The sequence below is a fragment of the Prinia subflava genome, chromosome 27 (genome assembly GCF_021018805.1).
Source record: "Prinia subflava isolate CZ2003 ecotype Zambia chromosome 27, Cam_Psub_1.2, whole genome shotgun sequence".
Classification (NCBI taxonomy): Eukaryota; Metazoa; Chordata; class Aves; order Passeriformes; family Cisticolidae; genus Prinia; species Prinia subflava.
Genome location: NC_086273.1, coordinates 1,844,921 through 1,864,005, shown reverse-complemented (window position 1 = coordinate 1,864,005; position 19,085 = coordinate 1,844,921). Strand labels below are relative to the sequence as shown.

At 52.6% G+C, this 19,085-nt stretch overlaps 1 protein-coding gene across 1 annotated transcript; it reads right to left on the bottom strand.

Annotated features, from left to right (window-relative positions):
• Nucleotides 1-11,398: 11,398 nt before the first annotated feature.
• LOC134562319 (olfactory receptor 14C36-like) lies at nucleotides 11,399-12,331 on the bottom strand. The gene has a single exon (XM_063419702.1). It carries the CDS (start codon nucleotides 12,329-12,331, stop codon nucleotides 11,399-11,401), a length of 933 nt encoding a protein of 310 aa, XP_063275772.1.
• Between the last annotated feature and the right edge of the window lie 6,754 nt (nucleotides 12,332-19,085).

Sequence of the window (19,085 nt, the reverse complement as noted above, 5' to 3'; positions counted from 1 at the left end):
AGGGGGCTCTTCCAACTTCTGTTGTTCCATGACTCAATGCATCTTTTCCTTGGGGAGCTCTTTGAAGACAGAATTGCCAGAGAGACAGAAGCAGAGCTATAAAATGCAAAGAAACCATCAGTGTCCATCTCAGCCTGTGTGAGCGTGCAGGGGCAGGACTCAGCCCAGGGCTTGTGGGGCAGGGCCAGTGCCTGTGGAAGGCATTGAATGGGCTAGGCTGGTCGAGTTGGTGTCTGTTACGCCAAATTATCTGTGCAGCATAGACCAGGAATCGCTGTCATGGTGCCCCAGCTCCATCGTCCTGTGGGGCTCAGGGCCTGTTCCCGGCCATGGCCAGCCCTGCCCGGCCTCTCTGCTGGCCCAGAGCCCGGCAGAGCCCGGGGCAGGGCTGTGTGTGCAGGCCCAAAGGTGCTCTGGGCTGTGCAGGAGCTGGCAGAGGCTGCCCAGCAGGGAGGCCGTGGGGCACAGAGCCCCAGGGCTGCTGTGGCACCCCGGCACAGGGGCTGTTCCCACCCGCAGGGCTCCTGTCCTGCCCTGGGCCTGCACAGGGGCTGTGGCACCACGGCCGGGCCAGCGCGGCACAAAGGGGCCCCGCAGCCGCTGCTGGTGCTGGCAGCAAGGCCAGGCACAGACAGGGAATTGCTGGGCATTGCCTGCGCTGGGCAGGGCTGGCTGTGCCAAAGGAACAGCTCCGCTGCCCTGGGGGGCTGCAGGAAAAGTCCAGAGCCCAAAGAGCCTCCATGGCTCTGCTGGAGACCAAGGCTGGAGGAGGGAAAGGCAGGGCTGCTGTGGGATGGGAGGGAGACTGAAATCCAGAAGACACCAATGTGAGGCTTAGGAAGGCTTGAAGGGAAGAGAAGCTTCACAAGCCTCAAAGTGGGGGATGTTACCAGATGAAAAACCATCTCTACCTGATGATGCTTGTTCTTCAAAACCCACTGGTTCATGGAACTGCACAATGCCCCTCGTGTAAGAAGGAGAATGGAAAGCAACCAGCTCCAGTTGTGCCAACTTTTTACAGTCCATTGTGCAGTCAGGACTCTGGCATCACCAACCACCAGGGACCACCAAAGAGACCCCCAGGAATGAAGAACACAACTGTGAAGGGGAGGGAAAACATGGTAACAATTTCAGGGAAATGATTATCCTTTGTATGTGTGTTCTGTGGCAATCACTGATTATGTATGTAAAATACAGTCTGTAAGCAGGAACTTTCCTGAACTCAGCATGCACACCTTTGGGAGGAGCTATTCCCCCTTGTGCACCTGGCTGAATAAAGAATGCTGCTTCTTCCTGCTCCCTTGGTCTTAAGCCGTTTCTTTTATTTTTTCTGATTTTTCATAGCAGTTTCACAATGGACCCTCGCGTCCATGGAGTCCAACAGTGTCACAACGGCCCTTTGGTTCCATGAGCCCCCATCATGTCACAGTGGTTGCCTTGGTTCCATGGGGCTCCAAAGTGACACAACAGCCCCTTGGTTCCATGATGCCCCATCGTGTCACAATGGCCCCTTGGTTCCATAAGACCCTGTAATGTCATAATGATGTCCTTGGCTCTGCAGTGTCACAATTGGACTTCTGGTTACATGAGACCCCAAAGTGTCACACTGGATCCTTGTTTCCCTAAGGTTTTACTGTGTCACAATATTCTCATCAGTTCAATCACGCCCCAGGGTGACCCAGTGGTCTACCTGGCTTTGCAGTTTTTAAATGGCCCTTGGTTTCATGAGGCCCTGCAGTGCCACACTGGCTCTTGGTTATACAAGAGCCCACAGAGCCACAAGGATTATTTTGCTTTCTCGAGGTCCTGAAGTGTTGTAATGGCCCCTTAGTTCCCTGAGGCTCTGCAATGTCCAATGGACCACTTGGTTCCATTTGCCTTCCCTCTGTCACAAGGGTTCTGTGACTCCATGAGCCCTTGCAGTGCCACAATGCTCTCCATGGTTCCATGAGGCCCTGGAGTGCCACAATGGCCCCTTGGTTCCACAGTATCACAAAAGACACTTGGGTTCATGAAGCCCCTCAGTGATACAATGAATTCCATGGTTCCATGAGGCCCCTCAGTGTAACAATGGTCTCCTTGGTGCTGCAGTGTTCAAATGGTCCCTTGGTTCCTTGAGGCTCTAAAGTGTCAAAATGGTCTTCTTGGTTCCATGAGGCCTCTCAGTGTCACAATATCCCTTTTGTTCCATGAGACCCCTTTGTGTCACATAGTCTCTTAGATCCTTGGTCCCCCAAGGCCCTGCAGTGTCACAGTGGATCCTTGGTTCCATAAGGTGTGGCAGTTCAGCAATGATCTCCTTTGTTCCACAGTGTCACCATGGCCTCTTAGTCCCCAGGGGCACCCCGGTGTCCCAACGGTTTCCTTCATCCTAGGGGTCCCTGCAGAGGAACACTGGCCCTTTGGTTCCATGGGGCCCTGCAGTGTCACAATGGCCCCATCATTACAGGAGCTCCTGCTCTGCCTCAATGGCCTCCATGGTTCCACAAGGCCCTGCAGTGTCACAGTGGTCCCTTGGTTCCAAGAGGCCCCGGAGTGCCCCAGTGGATTCCCTGGTGGAGCAGTGTCACAATGGAGCCCTGCTTACACAAGATCCTGCAGTGTCATCAGGGACCCTTGGGTCCACGGGGCACCACAGTGTCACAATTTTGCCCTCAGTTCCACGAGCCCCTGCAGTGTCACAATGGCCCCTTGGTTCCATTGGGCCCCAGGGTCTCACCAGGGTCTCCTTGGTTCCACAGTGGCACAATGGCCCCATCGTTCAACAAGGCCCTGCAGTGTCCCAGTGACCTCCATGGCTCTACGAGGACGCAGAGTGTCACAATGGACTCCTTGCTTCCACTTAGCCCCACAGTGTCACAATGGGATATTTGTTCTGTGGTGCCCTCAGTACGCAGTGTCACTGGGATCCTTGTAGTTCCACTTAGCCCCACAGTGTCACAATGGGATATTTGTTCTGTGGTGCCCTCAGTACGCAGTGTCACTGGGATCCTCTTAGTTCCACAAGGCCCTGCAGTGTCACAATGGCCCCTGGCTTCCCTGGGGGCCTGCAGTGTCACAATCATCACAGAATCACAGAACTAAACAGGTTGGAAAAACCTTTGGAGATCAGCAAGTCACACCTGTGACTAAACACCACCTTCTCACCCAGACCATGGCACCAAGTGCCACATCCAGTCTTTCCTTAAACACCTTCAGGGACAGTGACTCCAGCACCTCCCTGTGCAGCCCCTTCCAGTACCCAATCACCCCCTTTTTGCTAAACATGCTGTATAATATCCAGCCTAAACGCCCCCTGGTGTATCTTAAGGCTGGGAGAAGAGCCCTAATCCCTGGGAGAAGACCCCAACCCACTCCTGGCTGCACCCTCCTGTCAGGGAGTGGTAGACAGTGATGAGGTCTTCCCTGAGCCTTCTCTTCTCCAGGATAAACAACCCCAGCTCCCTCAGCCTCTCCTCACAGCACTTCTGTTCCAGACCCCTCACCAGCCTTGTTGCCCTTTTCTGGACACACTCCAGCCCCTCCATGTCCTTCCTAAATTGGGGGCCCAGAACTGGACACAGCACTCGAGGTGCAGCCTCAGCAGTGCCCAGCACAGGGGAAGAATCCCTGCCCTGCTCCTGCTGCCCACACCATTCCTGATCCAGGCCAGGAGCCATTGGCCTTCTTGCCCACCTGCCCACACTGCTGCCTCATGTCCAGCCTGCTGTCCAGCACTGCCCCACGTCCCTTTCTGCCTGCCCACTGTCCAGCCACTCTGTCCCCAGCCTGGAGCACTGCAGGGCTTGTTGTGGCCAAAGTGCAGGACCCGGCCCTTGGTCTTGTTCAGCCTCACCCCGTTGGATTTGGGCCCTGGATCCAGCCTGTGCAGGGCCCTGTGCACAGCCCTCCTACCCTGCAGCACATCCACACTCACACCCAGCTTGGTGTCACCTGCAAATTTGCTGATGCTGGACTCAATCCCCTCCTGCAGATCCTCAGTGCAGATATTGCAATCCACGCTGGCTGCCTCTGATCCCTGGGCCATCCTGGGGGTGCCCTGGGATGGCTCTCAAGGGGATCTGTTCCATCCCCTTGCTGGGCACCCAGGGCAGGCTGACAGGCCTGCAGTTCCCCACATCCTCCTTGCAGCCCTTCTTGGGGATGGGCTCCCATTGGCACCTCCAGTCCTCTGGGCCCTCCCTGCTGAGCCAGGACTGAGGAGAAATGATGGAGAGCAGCTTGGGGAGCTCATCCAGCAGCTCCCTCATGGCCCTAGCATGGATCCCATCTGGTCCCAGAGACACCTGTGAGTATCTGAGTGGCTCAGCAGGTGCCCAGCTGCTTCCTCCTGGACTGCAGGGAGGCTCTTGTTCTCCCTGTGCCCATCTACCAGCTCAGGAGAACACTTGTCCTTAGGACAACCTGTCTTGTTATTGGAAACTGAGGCAAAGAAAGGGTTTAGTACTGAGCTGGGGAATAAGGTCTTTACCATTTGAAATTCTAAAGCAGGTATTTTTTATTCCACCTGGGTTTTATGGGGGATCTTTTCACCAATTCTTGTACCTGGTCTTGACAGGTTCTGTGTTAAAATACACTTAAATCCCACAAAATTAGACTTCCCCATTAGACTTAGTCTGCACCCATTCCCCACTCACTCTCCACCTTCTTGCAGTTCATATTATAATTAGTCTTGGGTGGTGCCATGGCTCCTGGTGGTTGCAGGCAGGGGTCTTGTGATGAAGTAAGAAGTCTCTCTCCATTTCTGAGCAGGCCCAGTGAAGGTTTGGCCAATTCCCAGGTCAGTTTGTCCTGGCCAAAACCAGGAGCCTGGTTCTTGCTGGTTTCCCAATTAACTCATTCTGCTTTATTTGGTCTTCACAATGCCTAAGTCTTGCTTGACTGAGTTTCAACAATAAACATCTTATCTCTATGACCTTTACCTATGTCACGATCCAAGCAGGAATCGTGATAAGTTCGTGGGATCTCAGAGTGCAAAAAGTACTCGAGGGGACAATAGTTTAATCATACAACAAATGCACCTTTATTGAGTGCCAACAACACTTGTGATAGAGGGAATAAGAAATGAAAAATAGGATACAGAGCGAGGAAAGGGGGGCAGGGGGATATAGCTACCAACGGCAGAGGCGTCCTTGTGGCGTGGCGTCTGGCCAATGGATCCGTCTTCTGTCCGTGGGGAGATCTCAGAGTGTGAGTCAAAGGGGGAAGCTTTTATTGTCATTTCAGAAGCGGGGGCACCTGGCCAACACAGGCAAAAGCAGGGGGCACCTGGCCAACACAGGCAAAAGCGGGAGGGAGCACCCGAAAGTCATTGTGAGGAGCCCCGTTGCTCTGGGAACCAGGTGCAACCGTTTAGATTGAGCAGGTCTGGGACAAGCAGGTCTGGGCCTGGTTGCAGGTAAGCACAGGCTGTCCAGCCGTCCATTGTCTTCGTACAAGTTCCCATGGGAGCCAGCTCCGGTCCGGTGGACACACCTGCAGTTCAGTGCTTGGTACACACACACACCGTGGGTTAGGCCGAGCCCCTTGCACACAGTCCCTTCCTTGACAGAGGACCTTGACGAAGGTCATGAGGCAAAACCAGGGACCCTCGGGCCCCGACTCTCACACCACCCCGTGACTCACAATTGTCGTCAAGATAATTCCGTTGATTCAGCAGCGCGGTTGTGAAGTCTTCAGGACTCATCAAGCCGTCAGTAGCATATCCCGGAAAAATAGGGAAAAAGAGTAGAGGGATAAAGAAAAGTAGGAAAGAGGAAAAAAAAGGGACAAGGAAAAAGGAAACAAAATAAATTGTTATTAATAATTGTTTCTCATTATGTTTACATTCAATTAACCATTAGAAAATCAAACAATTCTAGTTAAACAATTTCAATCAATAATAATTACAATAAAACAATTTTCTTTCAATCAATCAAAACAAATCACAAAAAAAATCAAAATACAACAATCAATTTAAAATATGCATCAAAAGATCCTTACTTTGCTGTTAGTGCAATTCACTCTGTGTCAATAACTTTGTGAATATCCATGTCAAGTGAGCACAAATAACTTTCGTTGTTCCCAAACAATACAAAATTCTAAATTAACAGTTTGCAATTTCTCATCAGTTTGATGGGCCCATTCCCTATACTGGAAAGGATAGAGAATAGCTCCATCATGATTTAAACTTAACACAATAATAAAAAAATATCAAATATACTAAAACATTACATATGATCAATACAAAAACTGTGACTATGTTTATAATAAAGTTTTAAATAAAATTCACTAAGTTCCACCAAAATTGAAAATCTCTTTCAAAATTATTGGCATTGTCCCAAAATATTTTCCAAATTTCAGTAAAGAGACTGCCTTCTTTATAATTGAGGCAGCAACTAACTGCATCCACAACTAAAACTGGAGGCAGCTAATAGCTAAAAGTTTTGTGATCAATTATCAATTTATAATCATTCTACATTTACCAGTTCTCAGTTTAATAATATGTTTGATAATAGCCACTGAGTCGTTCCCAAAGCCAATAAGGACGACTGTAAAAAGTGTTTTCAAATTCTTAATTGTAACAACCAATTTATTAATGAATATTTCTAAATTAATACTATTTAAAATTCTTAATTTTGTTCCTATAACACCAATAATGTTTTAAAATATCACCAGTTTTATCATAGTTTTATGTGGTCTTTATGTCCCTTGGAGTTCTCCTGTGAAAAGTAAATGCAATAAAATCTGCCTTCAAAGGCAGAAAAGTTACTATGAAGGAATTATCCAGGGTGTGTTTATGCTTGGAACTGCCGGGCAAAAAGCAGTGATTTTGGAACACCTGTTAGCCTCCCATCCATAAGGGGTGTGAGAAGCCCATTTGGTCTTTTCACGTTCTGCCCAGTCTGGGACAATTTCTGCAGTAAGGTGAGACTGCTTGGGGCAAAAGGGAGGGGCTGTTCCAGTGACTGAGGCAGGTTTGTCTGGGCTGCCATCCAAGTTCATTGTCACATTTTTTACAGCTCCTGCTGAGGCTCTTTCGGTCACCCTGTCAGGTGGGGGGGTTGAATATGGAATAAAAGCTGGAATGACTTTACAAGGGACTCTCAGGACAACAGGTTATTGTACTGACAGTCCTGAAAAAGAAAAACCCCATTCCATCTGGAAAGGTTCTGTATGATAAGTAGGACCAAGTGTTTGGTGGGCAATTGCCTCAAAAATGAACAATTTTAAAGCCTCCTGATGAGAATCACCCCATTCCCAAGTTTTTCCTTTTCTCAGCAAGCTGTAAAGGGGTCTGGCAATTATAGCAAAATCAGGGATGTGTTTTCTGCAAAACACTAGTAATTCTGAAACTTGTTGCAGTTCCTTTGTAGATTCTGGCATTTTAATTTGATTGAAGGAGGTTATCACATGCATGTCATGCTTCTTTTCCATCAAATTCCCAGAAATTTTACTTTCAGGGGAAATTTGTAGATCAAAGCTTTCTAAGTTGGAGATTATTTTCTGTTGGGGATCTTCCACTTCTATTTCATCCCTACCCACAAGAATATCATTGATGCACTGGTAAACAGCTGCATTGTCAGCTATGGGTATTTTTTCTAACTCTTGGGCGAAAGCAGGGTGGGCAAGGGTGGGTGAATGTCAGTTCCCTTGAGAAGGAAGGCTTTGCTTGGGCTTGTTGCCTGGGTGCTGAGAGGGGGAGGGTGGGGGGGGGTTGGATTTGTTAGATTGTTTCTGGGCTCACTGCCCAGGTTCTCAGAAGAAAGGTGTGTAATTTGCTGTGACTTTTTAGGGAGGGGTTGCCTCAGCAAATTTGGGTTTTCTTTGGGGACCCCTTTTTTAATATCTAATAGCAACAAGTGTTGATGGCTAGTGATCTGGTTTTTTTTCTCTGGTTTTTCACTACTAGGAGTTTTAACATAGTTGGTCAATTCTACTGCAATTTCACTCAATACACAGACATTACGATCACCGGCAGGTGAATTAGATTGAGGGGCTGGGGGCTGGGAGGGGGTAGGATAAGGACTGAAACCACAATCTGTAGATCCGGTTGGTTTACTCGGGTTGCCGAGGGATCTGTCTAGCTTTTCTACTGAACTTAAAACAATTGCTATAGGTTCAAGTGATTCCAAAGGCTTTTGCATTAAAGGAATCATAATTTCAGGCTTTACAGACAATTGCATTGGAGAGTCATCATGTATCATTTGCAGGCAGGCAGCTTTGTGAATATTTTCCATGGGCTGTTGGTGAGTACCAACTAAAGTTAAATGGTCTCCCCTTTCTAAGGGGCTAATCCCTCCTGCCCAGTGAGCTGAGCACTGAGTCAGGGACCGTGGGTTACGTTCATCTCCAGTTGTTAAGAAAACTCCATGTCCCCAGTACCCACTAACTTCTTGTTCTGTCAATTTAATTTGATCTCCACTGCTGAGAGATACTTGGGAAACACATTCTGTCTCCAGCTCGTGAGGGAGAGGTGAATACTCTCCTTTTAGCTTAGATAATTCAGTGGTGGATTCTGGGATTTCTTTAGTAGTTATATGTGGGTCTGAATCTTCATCATTAATAGAGTTGTATTCTGTTTTAACTAGAGGTGTTGTGTTAGGGCACCAGTGTTCCCCACAATTTTTTACTAACACTAATTGTTTCTGGGGGTAAATCTGATTAATGTGAGGAGTTTCTTTTTCCTCTGCCTTTTTTGGGAAGTCAGCATTCTCTAAATTTTTAGAATATTCATCTTCCAAGGCAGCTCGTAGGAAATGATTTTCATCTCAGTAAATAGTTGTCATTTTACAAAATTTCATTTTTATTTTGAAGGGAGTCTATTATTGTGTTTTATTCACTTCTTCACTTAAAGCGAGTTTTCTACAGCTGCTGTAAGGCAAGCTCCCAGAACTGAGCAGAGTATGGGGTTTTTTTTGCCCAGTTTAAATTTTGTTTCATGTTGTAAAGAACGTACTCTATCAACCACACTCTCAAAATTAAACCAGTTATTATTAGCCCAAAGTTCCACCTCTGGAGAGGCTCTGGCATTGTGTTTAGCTAGTAGAGCATAAAATGCGGTTTTATGTGTAAGATAATCAATCATTTTGTGAAGGGGATCAGAAACCACTACAGGGAGGTAATGTTTGGTTGTACACACACAGAGCTACGCTGCGTCTCCCCTCTTTCCCTGGGGTGGGAGAAGGGACAAAACCCTGATGATCTGCATGAGGGGATTGAGTCCAGCATCAGCAAATTTGCAGGTGACACCAAGCTGGGGGTGAGTGTGGATGTGCTGCAGGGTAGGAGGGCTCTGCACAGGGCCCTGCACAGGCTGGATCCAGGGCCCAAATCCAACAGGCTGAGGCTGAACAAGACCAAGGGCTGGGTCCTGAACTTTGGCCACAACAAGCCCTGCAGTGCTCCAGGCTGGGGACAGAGTGGCTGGACAGTGGGCAGGCAGAAAGGGACGTGGGGCAGTGCTGGACAGCAGGCTGGACATGAGGCAGCAGTGTGGGCAGGTGGGCAAGAAGGCCAATGGCTCCTGGCCTGGATCAGGAATGGTGTGGGCAGCAGGAGCAGGGCAGGGATTCTTCCCCTGTGCTGGGCACTGGTGAGGCTGCACCTCGAGTGCTGTGTCCAGTTCTGGGCCCCCAATGTAGGAAGGACATGGAGGGCCTGGAGCGTGTCCAGAGATGGGCAACAAGGCTGGTGAGGGCTCTGGAACACAAGTCCTGTGAGGAGTGGCTGAGGGAGCTGGGGTTGTTTATCCTGGAGAAGAGGAGGCTCAGGGGAGACAAGGTGGTGTCAGGGCACAGGTTGGAGTTGATGATCTCCAAAGCCTTTTCCAACCTTGCTGATTCTGTGAAACCCCCCTTGGGGCAGTTGCAGGATGAGCCCTGGGCCTCCTCTTGAGAAGGTGCAGCAGCCCAGGTCCCTCAGCTTCTCCTCACAGCCCCAAAGCCCATCCTGTCAGTCCTGCAGAGCCTCTGCAGCCCCTCCTCATTGCCCAGAGCAGGGAGCCCCACAGGCAGACACAGCAGGGCAGATGTGCCCCCCTGGCCTGTGGTGCCTCTGGCAAGGGAGCAGCAGGAGGCCCTGCAGGAGCCTGCAGACAATTCCTGAAGCACTTGGAGGATGATCCTGCTCCCCAAGGGATGTTCCAATCATGCCAGCAAAGGAACTGAAATTGGAAGTGGGGCCAGAGAGGAAAGGGCAAACAGGGATGGGCTGTTTACAGGGGAGGGAACAGGGGTGGGAAATTGGAAGAAATTTGTACCAGGGAAGAGTAAAGAAAGCAAAGGTTAAGCAAAATAAAAGCTGAGAGCAGTGTGGGGGTGGCTGCCAGGCAGCCCTGGATCTCAGCAACAAAGTCTGCAGTGGCACAGGAAACTCCCAGCTCATGGGAACAATCTTTCTGGCTGACTTCAGGGGCCACAACAAACCTGAGTGGTTTCCCTGCTGTCCTCCAGACCTTCCTGGCCCCAGGGGCTGATGGCATTTGTGCTCACTCAGGTTCATCTCCCCACACCAACACCATGGGGGTGCTGACGCCTGCTCTGGGCAGTGCAAACAGGGGCTCCTGAGGCAGTGCTGCCGTGGCTGTGCCTGCAAGGATGCAGCACCTGTGTGAGCTGGGGGCGAGGCCAGGGCTGCAGAGGGGGATGTTGTTGGCAGGTGCACGAGGACGCTCTGGGACGCTGCCCTGGGGTGTCCAGCGCAGTGGGGATGGATCAGGCCCTGCTCTGCTGCTCCTTCCCGTCTCCCCAAGGGACCTTGCAGAGCCCCAGCCATGCTGTTTGCCCCCAGCCTGCCCACGGCCAGCCTGGGGCTGCTGACGGGGCTTTTCTGTGCTGAGCCTTGGCCTGGCCGTGTTGTGGAGAGAGCCTGGGCAAGGAGCCTGCAGCCCCCAGGCCCTGGCCTGAGGCGTCAGCGCTGCCCCAGCAGTGCCCATGGCCTGTCCCTGCTGCAGCCCCGGCACTGCCACCCCCAGCCCTGTGCCCGGCCCCGAGAGCACTCAGGCCCTACAGCAACAGCAGGGCCAGGAGGGCAGCGGGGCAGGGCCACGGCAGCAGCACTGGCAACACCAAGTGCTGCTGCTGCTGGGCACAGCTGCTGTGCCAGCACTGATCTGCCCCAGCTCTGCACACAGACATTGCTGCTGCAGCCACACAGAAGAAAATAAAAGGGGGATCTCCCATGAAAACTCTGCTGGGAGAACATTTTTTTTTTGTTTAAAGCCAAGAAGAGCACAGCTCTTCATTGACAGAGTCTGTGGCTACAGTGAAGATGGAGAGAACCAAAATGGCGTAAACCATGACTATTTGTAGATAATACTAAAAAAGTAAAACAAAGAAAAAGAACCTCCAAATGAAGCCAACAATAAATATGAAAGACGATTTTTAATTCAACCCATTTGTAGACATTGGCCAGCACTTTAATCTTTCTGAAATCCTCCAGTCATCAGTCTCCACACTGCAGCCTTGAGCTCCTGGTTCCTCAGGCTGTAGATGAGGGGGTTCAGGGCTGGAGGCACCACCGAGTACAGAACTGACAGGGCCAGATCCAGGGATGGGGAGGAGATGGAGGGGGGCTTCAGGTAGGCAGATGTGCCTGTGCTGAGGAACAGTGAAACCACAGCCAGGTGAGGGAGGCAGGTGGAAAAGGCTTTGTGCCGTCCCTGCTCAGAGGGGATCCTCAGCACAGCCCTGAAGATCTGCACATAGGAGAAAACAATGAACACAAAACAGCCAAATCCTAAACAAATGGAAAATACAATGAACCCCAGTTCCCTAAGGTAGGATTTGGAGCAGGAGAGCTTGAGGATGTGTGGGATTTCACAGAAGAATTGGACCAAGGCATTGCCATGGCACAGGGGCAGGGAAAATGTATTGGCTGTGTGCAGCAGAGCAGTGAGAAAGGCACTGGCCCAGGCAGCTGCTGCCATGTGGGCACAAATTCTGCTGCCCAGGAGGGTCCCGTAGTGCAGGGGTTTGCAGATGGACACATAGCGGTCGTAGCACATGATGGTCAGGAGGGAAAACTCTGCTGAAATGAAAAATACAAACAGAAACAGCTGTGCAGCACATCCTTCATAGGAGATGTTCGTGGTGTCCCAGAGGGAATTGTGCATGGCTTTGGGGACAGTGGTGAGGATGGAGCCCAGGTCGCTGAGGGCCAGGTGGAGCAGGAAGAAGAACATGGGGCTGTGCAGGAGGTGGCCGCAGGCTACGGCGCTGATGATGAGGCCGTTGGCCAGGAGGGCAGCCAGGGAGATGGCCAGGAAGAGGCAGAAGTGCAGGAGCTGCAGCTGCCGCGTGTGTGCCAATGGCAGCTGGAGGAAGTGGCTGATGGAGCTGCTGTTGAACATTTCTTCACTCCGGCCATGGAGTCCTGTTGAAGGAGGAGACAGTGACAAGTCAGTGGAGACATTACTGAACAATGCCCAAGCCCTTTCTCTCAGCCCTGCCCCTGCTGCTCTGTGCCACCCATTTTTCCTTTTCTCAGAGCCCGTCCTTCAGCCCCGTGCCTGGAGCTCTGCTGGGATCTGGTCCCGTTGCTGTGATTTGCAGGGGCTCTGTTCATGGACATCGAGGATTCAGCTCTGCTCTGCAGCAGTGGGGTCATGGGAATGGGGACAGGGGCCAGTCCTGGGGTTGGACTTGGTCAGCCCAAAGTGCTCCATAGGCAGAGGAGCTTGGCAGCATCTCCTGTCCCGGGGCTAAGGAACTGTGATGGCGAAAGGAAGTTTGAGAGAGTTTCCTCCTGTGCTCAGGGAGATCAGAGAGAACTGTGCAATGCAAGAGCATTGGCTGGAACTCAGTGAAAGGTGAGTGGAGCTGCTCTATCGATCCATCTGTGCCCAGCTGCTTTTTCTGAGAGTGAGGGCAGTCTCTGTGTTCCCCTGAAAATCAGCCTGACACAGCTGAGAGCAGAAGGACCCAGAGCACAGCAAAGTGACTCAGCCCTTCTAAGAGTCTCAGCCCCACTCCTGGCCAAAGACACTCCTGTCCCCCAGTGTCCCCTGGAGGCAGCTCACAGCTTGGATGGCATCCCCAGGACACACCAGGGCTCCTGTCCACGGCACTGCTGGAGGAGAGTTGGCTCATTCCCAGCCTGGCAGCCTGCCCTGCCCAGAGCTCCCCGGGACAGAGGGAGCTGGGACACCCCATTGCTGTGCTCAGCCTGCACAGGAGGAGCCCCAGGGCTGGGCCTGAGCCTGCAGCTGGAACTGCCATTCCCAGAGAGCCCCTCAGCAATGCCAGGAGCACCTGGGCAAGGCAAGGAGAGAGAGAGGCAGGCCCTGAGGAAAAGCCTTTCCCTGGCCAGCCCTGCACAGCCCCTGCCAGGCAGCAGCAGTGCAGGACAGTGGCCCTCAGGCCCTGGGCAGCAGGGAATGGGCACATGGCAGGAGAGATGCCCTTCATCTCTGCTGCTGCTCTGCCGGCCCAGGAGGGCACTGAGGGCCCCGAGCCCCCGGGCTGAGGGCTGTGCTGGCTGGGAGGGGACAGCAGAGCTGTGCTGCTCAGGACAGTGTCTGCCCTGCAGGGCAGGGCCGGCAGGTGCCACATGTGCCCTGCAGCAGGGCTTCCCTCAGCACTGCCTCCCTCCCTCCCTGCCCAGGGCTCTGCTGCTGGAGCTGTCCCAGCCCGAGCTGTTCCTGTGGCCCCGGGCTCCTTCCCTGCCAGTGCTGCCAGAGCCCAGCCCAGCCCTGGGCCAGCTCTGCCCTGCAGCTGCTCAGGGCTGCAGGGGTTAAAGAACAGCTCCCCCAGGCCTGGGCACCATGGAAAGGGGATGCTGGATGCCTCTGGAGGCTGGGGAGGTGGAGGCACTTGCTGAGCTTCCCAGGAATCCTCAGTGTAATGGTTTCACTTCATCAGCGCCTGCTCTTGCCTGCACAGCTGAGTTTCAATTTTCACTAGTTTGACCAGTGGAAAATTGGGAGCACAGATTCAGGAAAGCAGAGACCCAAGCAGGAAACTCCTGCCCTGAATGAGCTCATGAAAAGTCCCCTCAGAAATGACCTGGGCATGAGCTGGAGCTCTGAGCAGCCCTGGCGCACACAGCACCCTCTCCACAGCAGCAGGACCTGCCCTGGCAGGAGTCATCCTTGCACCCACAGCTCCCCTCCACCATCCATGGGAGCTCCCAGGCAGGCTGAGAGCTGCCCCTGGCAGGTGGCAGATGCCCTGGGCTGGCCAAGAGCCCTCAGGGCTGCAGCACCTGCTCTGCACCACAGCCCTGGGCAGCCCTGGCTGCAGCTCCAGCTCCTGCCCCTGCAGCCGTCCCTGGCAGCAGGAGCCGTCCTGCCCTGTCCCTCTGACGGTGCCCAGGGCAGCCCCGCTCTGGAGCACATCCTCCCCCAAAGCAGCAAGGGCAGCAGAGCCATCCTTACAGTCACCTCAGTGCTGTCCTGGCTCAGCTTCAGGAGATCCCTGCAGCCACAGACTTACCCTGTCAGAAGTGGGGAACATTTCTCCACGAAGAAGTTTAGAATTTCCAAAAGTTGTGAAGATTTCTCTGTGAATGAGCTCAGAATTGTCCTTCCAGTTTCTCTGAGCCTCTGTCTGCTTCATTCCTCTCAGGTACCTGCAGGCAGTGCCCTCAGCCCTGCTGGGCTGGAAGAGGAGCTGCTCCTCAGGAGAAATGTCTTTTTGAAGCTCTTTGTGGTTGCCAGGAGACCAGCTCAGCTCAGCAGCACAGATACAGCAGAAGAACTTTAATGAGTCTCTTGAGGTTTGGTGTTGTTTACATGACTCAGTCCTTGAGTGAGTTTTCAAAAAACTTCTCAACAAGTCAAAATTGAATTGGAATACTGGCGTTTCTTCAAGTTTTTATGGGTCCCACTAAGAGATACCACTGCAAAAGTGTCCTCAGGTTCCAGTCAGAGCAGAACACTGCAGACAGTGATGACAGGTGGGCACAAACAAGGCAAAGCTGTCTCTGATGCTGACCAAACCTGGATGTGTTTCAGGAATGCCAAGGGCCAAGGCCTGAGCCCCAGCCCCTGCCAAGGCAGATCCTGTCCCTCCCTCCTTGCTCAGGGCTCTTCCCGGGCCACTGGGATGTGGGGATGTGCAATGCCAAGGGCAGCACCATGCGGCGGCCCCTGCCAGGCTGCTGAGCAGGGACAAGGAGGCAATGAGGCCCCAGGCCTGCAAGGGTCACTTGTCCCCTCCTGATGCCTCAGGCCCAGGGCCAGCAGCCATGGCCCAAGTGCTGCAGGAGTTGGCTGTGTCAGGGCCTTGCAGCTGCTGCCCATGCCTGTGCCCTGTGCAGCCCAGGCTGTGCTACGGTGTCCATGGCCTGCGCCTCTGTCCCTGCAGGCTGTCGTCATCCCCCGGCTGCCCCACCTGGCTGGGCCCTTCCTTTGCTGACAGCTCTGCGTCCTGCCTGCCTCTGCCTGGGCACACAGAGCCTTGGGCTGCTCCAGACTCCTGCTGGGGGATGTGTTGCACCACAGCCCTGCCCTGGGAGAGAAATTCCTTTCTCCTTGTGTCCAGTCTGGGCCTCTCCAGCTGCCCTTTGCATTAATTCATTTTTCTCGGGATGATTTCCTCTAGGTGAAAAGGATCCACCATCTCTGAAACCACTTTTTAAACACTCTCATGGCTCTCCTCCATTGTCCTCAGCCTCCAACCCAAGGAGCACAGAGCTCCATTGTCCCTATAAAGTGGACATGTGCCTGAGGCCTCCAAACCCCACCTTGGGAGATCTCTGGGCACTCTCCAAGGTGTTTGCAATTGAAAACATTCTGCTCATAGTCTAAGAAAATCACCAGAGGGCAGGGCCAGCCCAACCTCTGTGTCCTGGGGGGCTCTTGTCTGGGAGCAATCCTTGGATATATGGAATTTGGGAGGCCAATTTTAATTTTGGGCATGGTCCCTGGACAAGAGGGTTGGTTCTTTTCCACAGGAGGGAATGAACAAAGCCCCAGAGTTTCTGGAGCAGATGAGAGGTGAGCACCAGAGGCCAAGGCCAGCAGGAGCTTGCAGAGGTTTTTTTCTGGCATATACTCTTGATTATAGGAAATTTTGTCGGAATAGTACCAATTTTGGCAATGGACATCTAAAAAGATGGATGTTTGTTTTCCATAGCAAGGAAAGCACAGAGCCCCAGGGCTCCAGGAGCTGATGAGAGCCTGCCCTTGACATTCCAACATCAGCCAGACCTGTCAGGTGGCCCCTGGGAGGCCAAGCCAGCCAGACCTGTTTCATGTTCCCTCGGTTCCAGGGGCCCCACAGTATCCCAATGGTCCCTTGCTTCCATGAGGCCCTGAGGTGTCACAATGTCCCCTTGGTCACACGGGGCCCTGAAGGCTCTGAATGGTCTCCATGGTTCCATAAGGCCCCACAGAGTCACAGTGGTCTCTGGGTTCCATGGAGCCCCGCTGTGTCACCGTGGCCCCTTGGTTTCATGGGGTCCAGGGGTGCCACAAGGATCCCCTTGGTTCCATGAGGTCCCCACAGTGTCCCTGTGATCTCCACAGCAAGGAAAGAACCCAGCCCCAGGGTGGCAGGAGCAGTCACCAGAGGCCAAGACTTAACTGTACTAGCAGATTTTGCCTGGGAGCAACCCTTGGATATACTGATTTTTAGAGGTGGAATCCCAATTTCAGACCTGGAAGAGAAAGACGGTTCTTTTGCACAGGAAGGAAAGCATGGAACACTGGTGATTCAGGGCCAGATGAAAGGCTGCCATCAGAGGCCTAGGCCAGCCAGACCTCTCTATCCTGGTAGCTTTGGTCTGAAAACAACCCTTGGATATAGGGAATTTTGAAGGTGGAATCCCAGTTTCAGCCATTTCTGTGTAGATAACAGGGACAGTTTATTTCCATAGGAAGGAAAGCACAGAGCCCAAGTGTTTCAAAGTCAGAAGAGGAGAGAGCTGGCTCCTGGGAGGCCAAGCCAGCCAGACCTGTTTTTCCTGTCAGCTTTTTTTTATGGAGGAATCTTTGGATAGATGGAATTTGTGAGGAGGAATCTATTTTGACCACGGACACTCTGAGAAAAAGGACAGTTCTTTTCCATAGGAAGGAAAGCACTGAGTCCCAGTGTTTAAAAAGCAGGGGAGAGGGCCCCCCAAGAGGCCAAGGGCAGCCAGACTTGTCTGCTCTGGCAGCTTTCTCTTGGGAGCAAACCTTCATTGTAAGGAATTTGAAAGGTGGAATTCCAATCAGAAACCTAGTCAAGATAGGTGTTTTTTGTTATACGAAAAGCATGTGGTCCAAGCATTTCTGCAAGAAGATTAGAGGTGGCCACCCTTAGGCCAAGCCAGCCGGTGTCTCTAGTGGCACCTTTCGTCTAGGGGCTGTCCTTGGACACAGGGCATTTTGGAGGTGAAATGTCAATTTTGGCTGTGGATGCCTGGACAGGAAGAAGAGTTCTCTTCAGTAGGAAGGAAAGCACACAGGCCCAGTGTTTCAAAGGCACATGAGTGCCAGCCCTCAGGAAGCCAAGGCCAGACAGACTTGTCAGACCTGGCAGCTTTGTCTGGGAGCTATCCTTGGATATAGGGAATTCTGGAGGCAGATTCCCAATTTTGGCCATGGGCACCTGGTTGAGATGTATGTTTTTTTTCCCATAAGAAAGAAAAGCATATGGTTCCAGTTTCTCAAAGGCAGATGAGAGGTGGCCCCCAGTGGCCATGGCAGCCAGATCTGTCTGTCCTGAAAGATTTCATCCGGGAACAATCTTTGCATATCGGGAAATTTGGAGGAGGAATCCCAATGGACAGTTCTCTCCCAATAGGCAGGAAAGCCCAGAGCCCCAGTATTCCTTGATCAGGTGCTTCATCTTTGCCACTTGTCCACTTGATTGGGGACTCTATCGGGTGTGTAATTTCCAGTGTATTACCAGAGTATTGCTAATTTGTTGTACAACCTTTGAAATAAAATGAGCTCTGCTGTCTGAGGAGATGACGGCCGAACCCCAAATCGTGGTACAATTTCTTTGCTCAATACCTTGATCACCTCTCGAGCTTCAGCAGTTCTAGTGGGAAAAGCCTCAGGCCATCCTGAGAAGGTGTCAGTTCATACCAATAAATAACAAACCCCCATTCTCTTGGGAGTCAATCGTCCCAAGCAGAAGGAAGAGCAGCCCCTGGCCCCCAGCCCTCTTGCTCAGCATTGCAGTTTCCTGCTCACAGCCTTGGGCTCCCTGCAATCCTGCCCTCAAGGGTCTGCTCTCAGCAGTGCCTGCGCAGCCTTGGGCACTGCCTGCCCTCAGTGGGGCCCAGGGATGCTCCAAGGGACTTGGAGTTTTTCTTCTGACTCCTTGAGCAGCTTCTGCAACCTTCTCTCAGTGCCTGGGGGTCCTGGACACAGCCCCAAATCCACTGTGGGGCTGATGAAAATACAGAAAGCCATTTGGGGCTCCTCGTCTTCTTTCAATTGTCTTCAAGACGGTTGAAATGAGGAGATGTGGTCTCAGTAGCTTTACACGAACTAAAGGATGTCCCAGCAGCATTATCTGCAGAGATCCCCCTTTTGTTCCCTTTTGTGTGGCTGCAGCAGCAATGTCTGTGTGCAGAGCTGGGGCAGATCAGTGCTGGCACAGCAGCTGTGCCCAGCGGCAGCAGCACTTGGTGTTGCCAGTGCTGCTGCCGTGGCCCTGCCCCGCTGCCCTCCTGGCCCTGCTGTTGCTGTAGGGCCTGAGTGCTCTCGGGGCCGGGCACAGGGCTGGGGGTGGCAGTGCCGGGGCTGCAGCAGGGACAGGCCATGGGCACTGCTGGGGCAGCGCTGACGCCTCAGGCCAGGGCCTGGGGGCTGCAGGCTCCTTGCCCAGGCTCTCTCCACAACACGGCCAGGCCAAGGCTCAGCACAGAAAAGCCCCGTCAGCAGCCCCAGGCTGGCCACGGGCAGGCTGGGGACAAACAGCATCACACCACAGGAATGTCACTTGGGGAGCAGGATCATCCTCCAAGTGCTTCAGGAATTGTCTGCAGGCTCCTGCAGGGCCTTCTGCTGCTCCCTTGCCAGAGGCACCACAGGCCAGGGGGACACATCTGCCCTGCTGTGTCTGCCTGTGGGGCTCCCTGCTCTGGGCAATGAGGAGGGGCTGCAGAGGCTCTGCAGGACTGACAGGATGGGCTTTGGGGCTGTGAGGAGAAGCTGAGGGACCTGG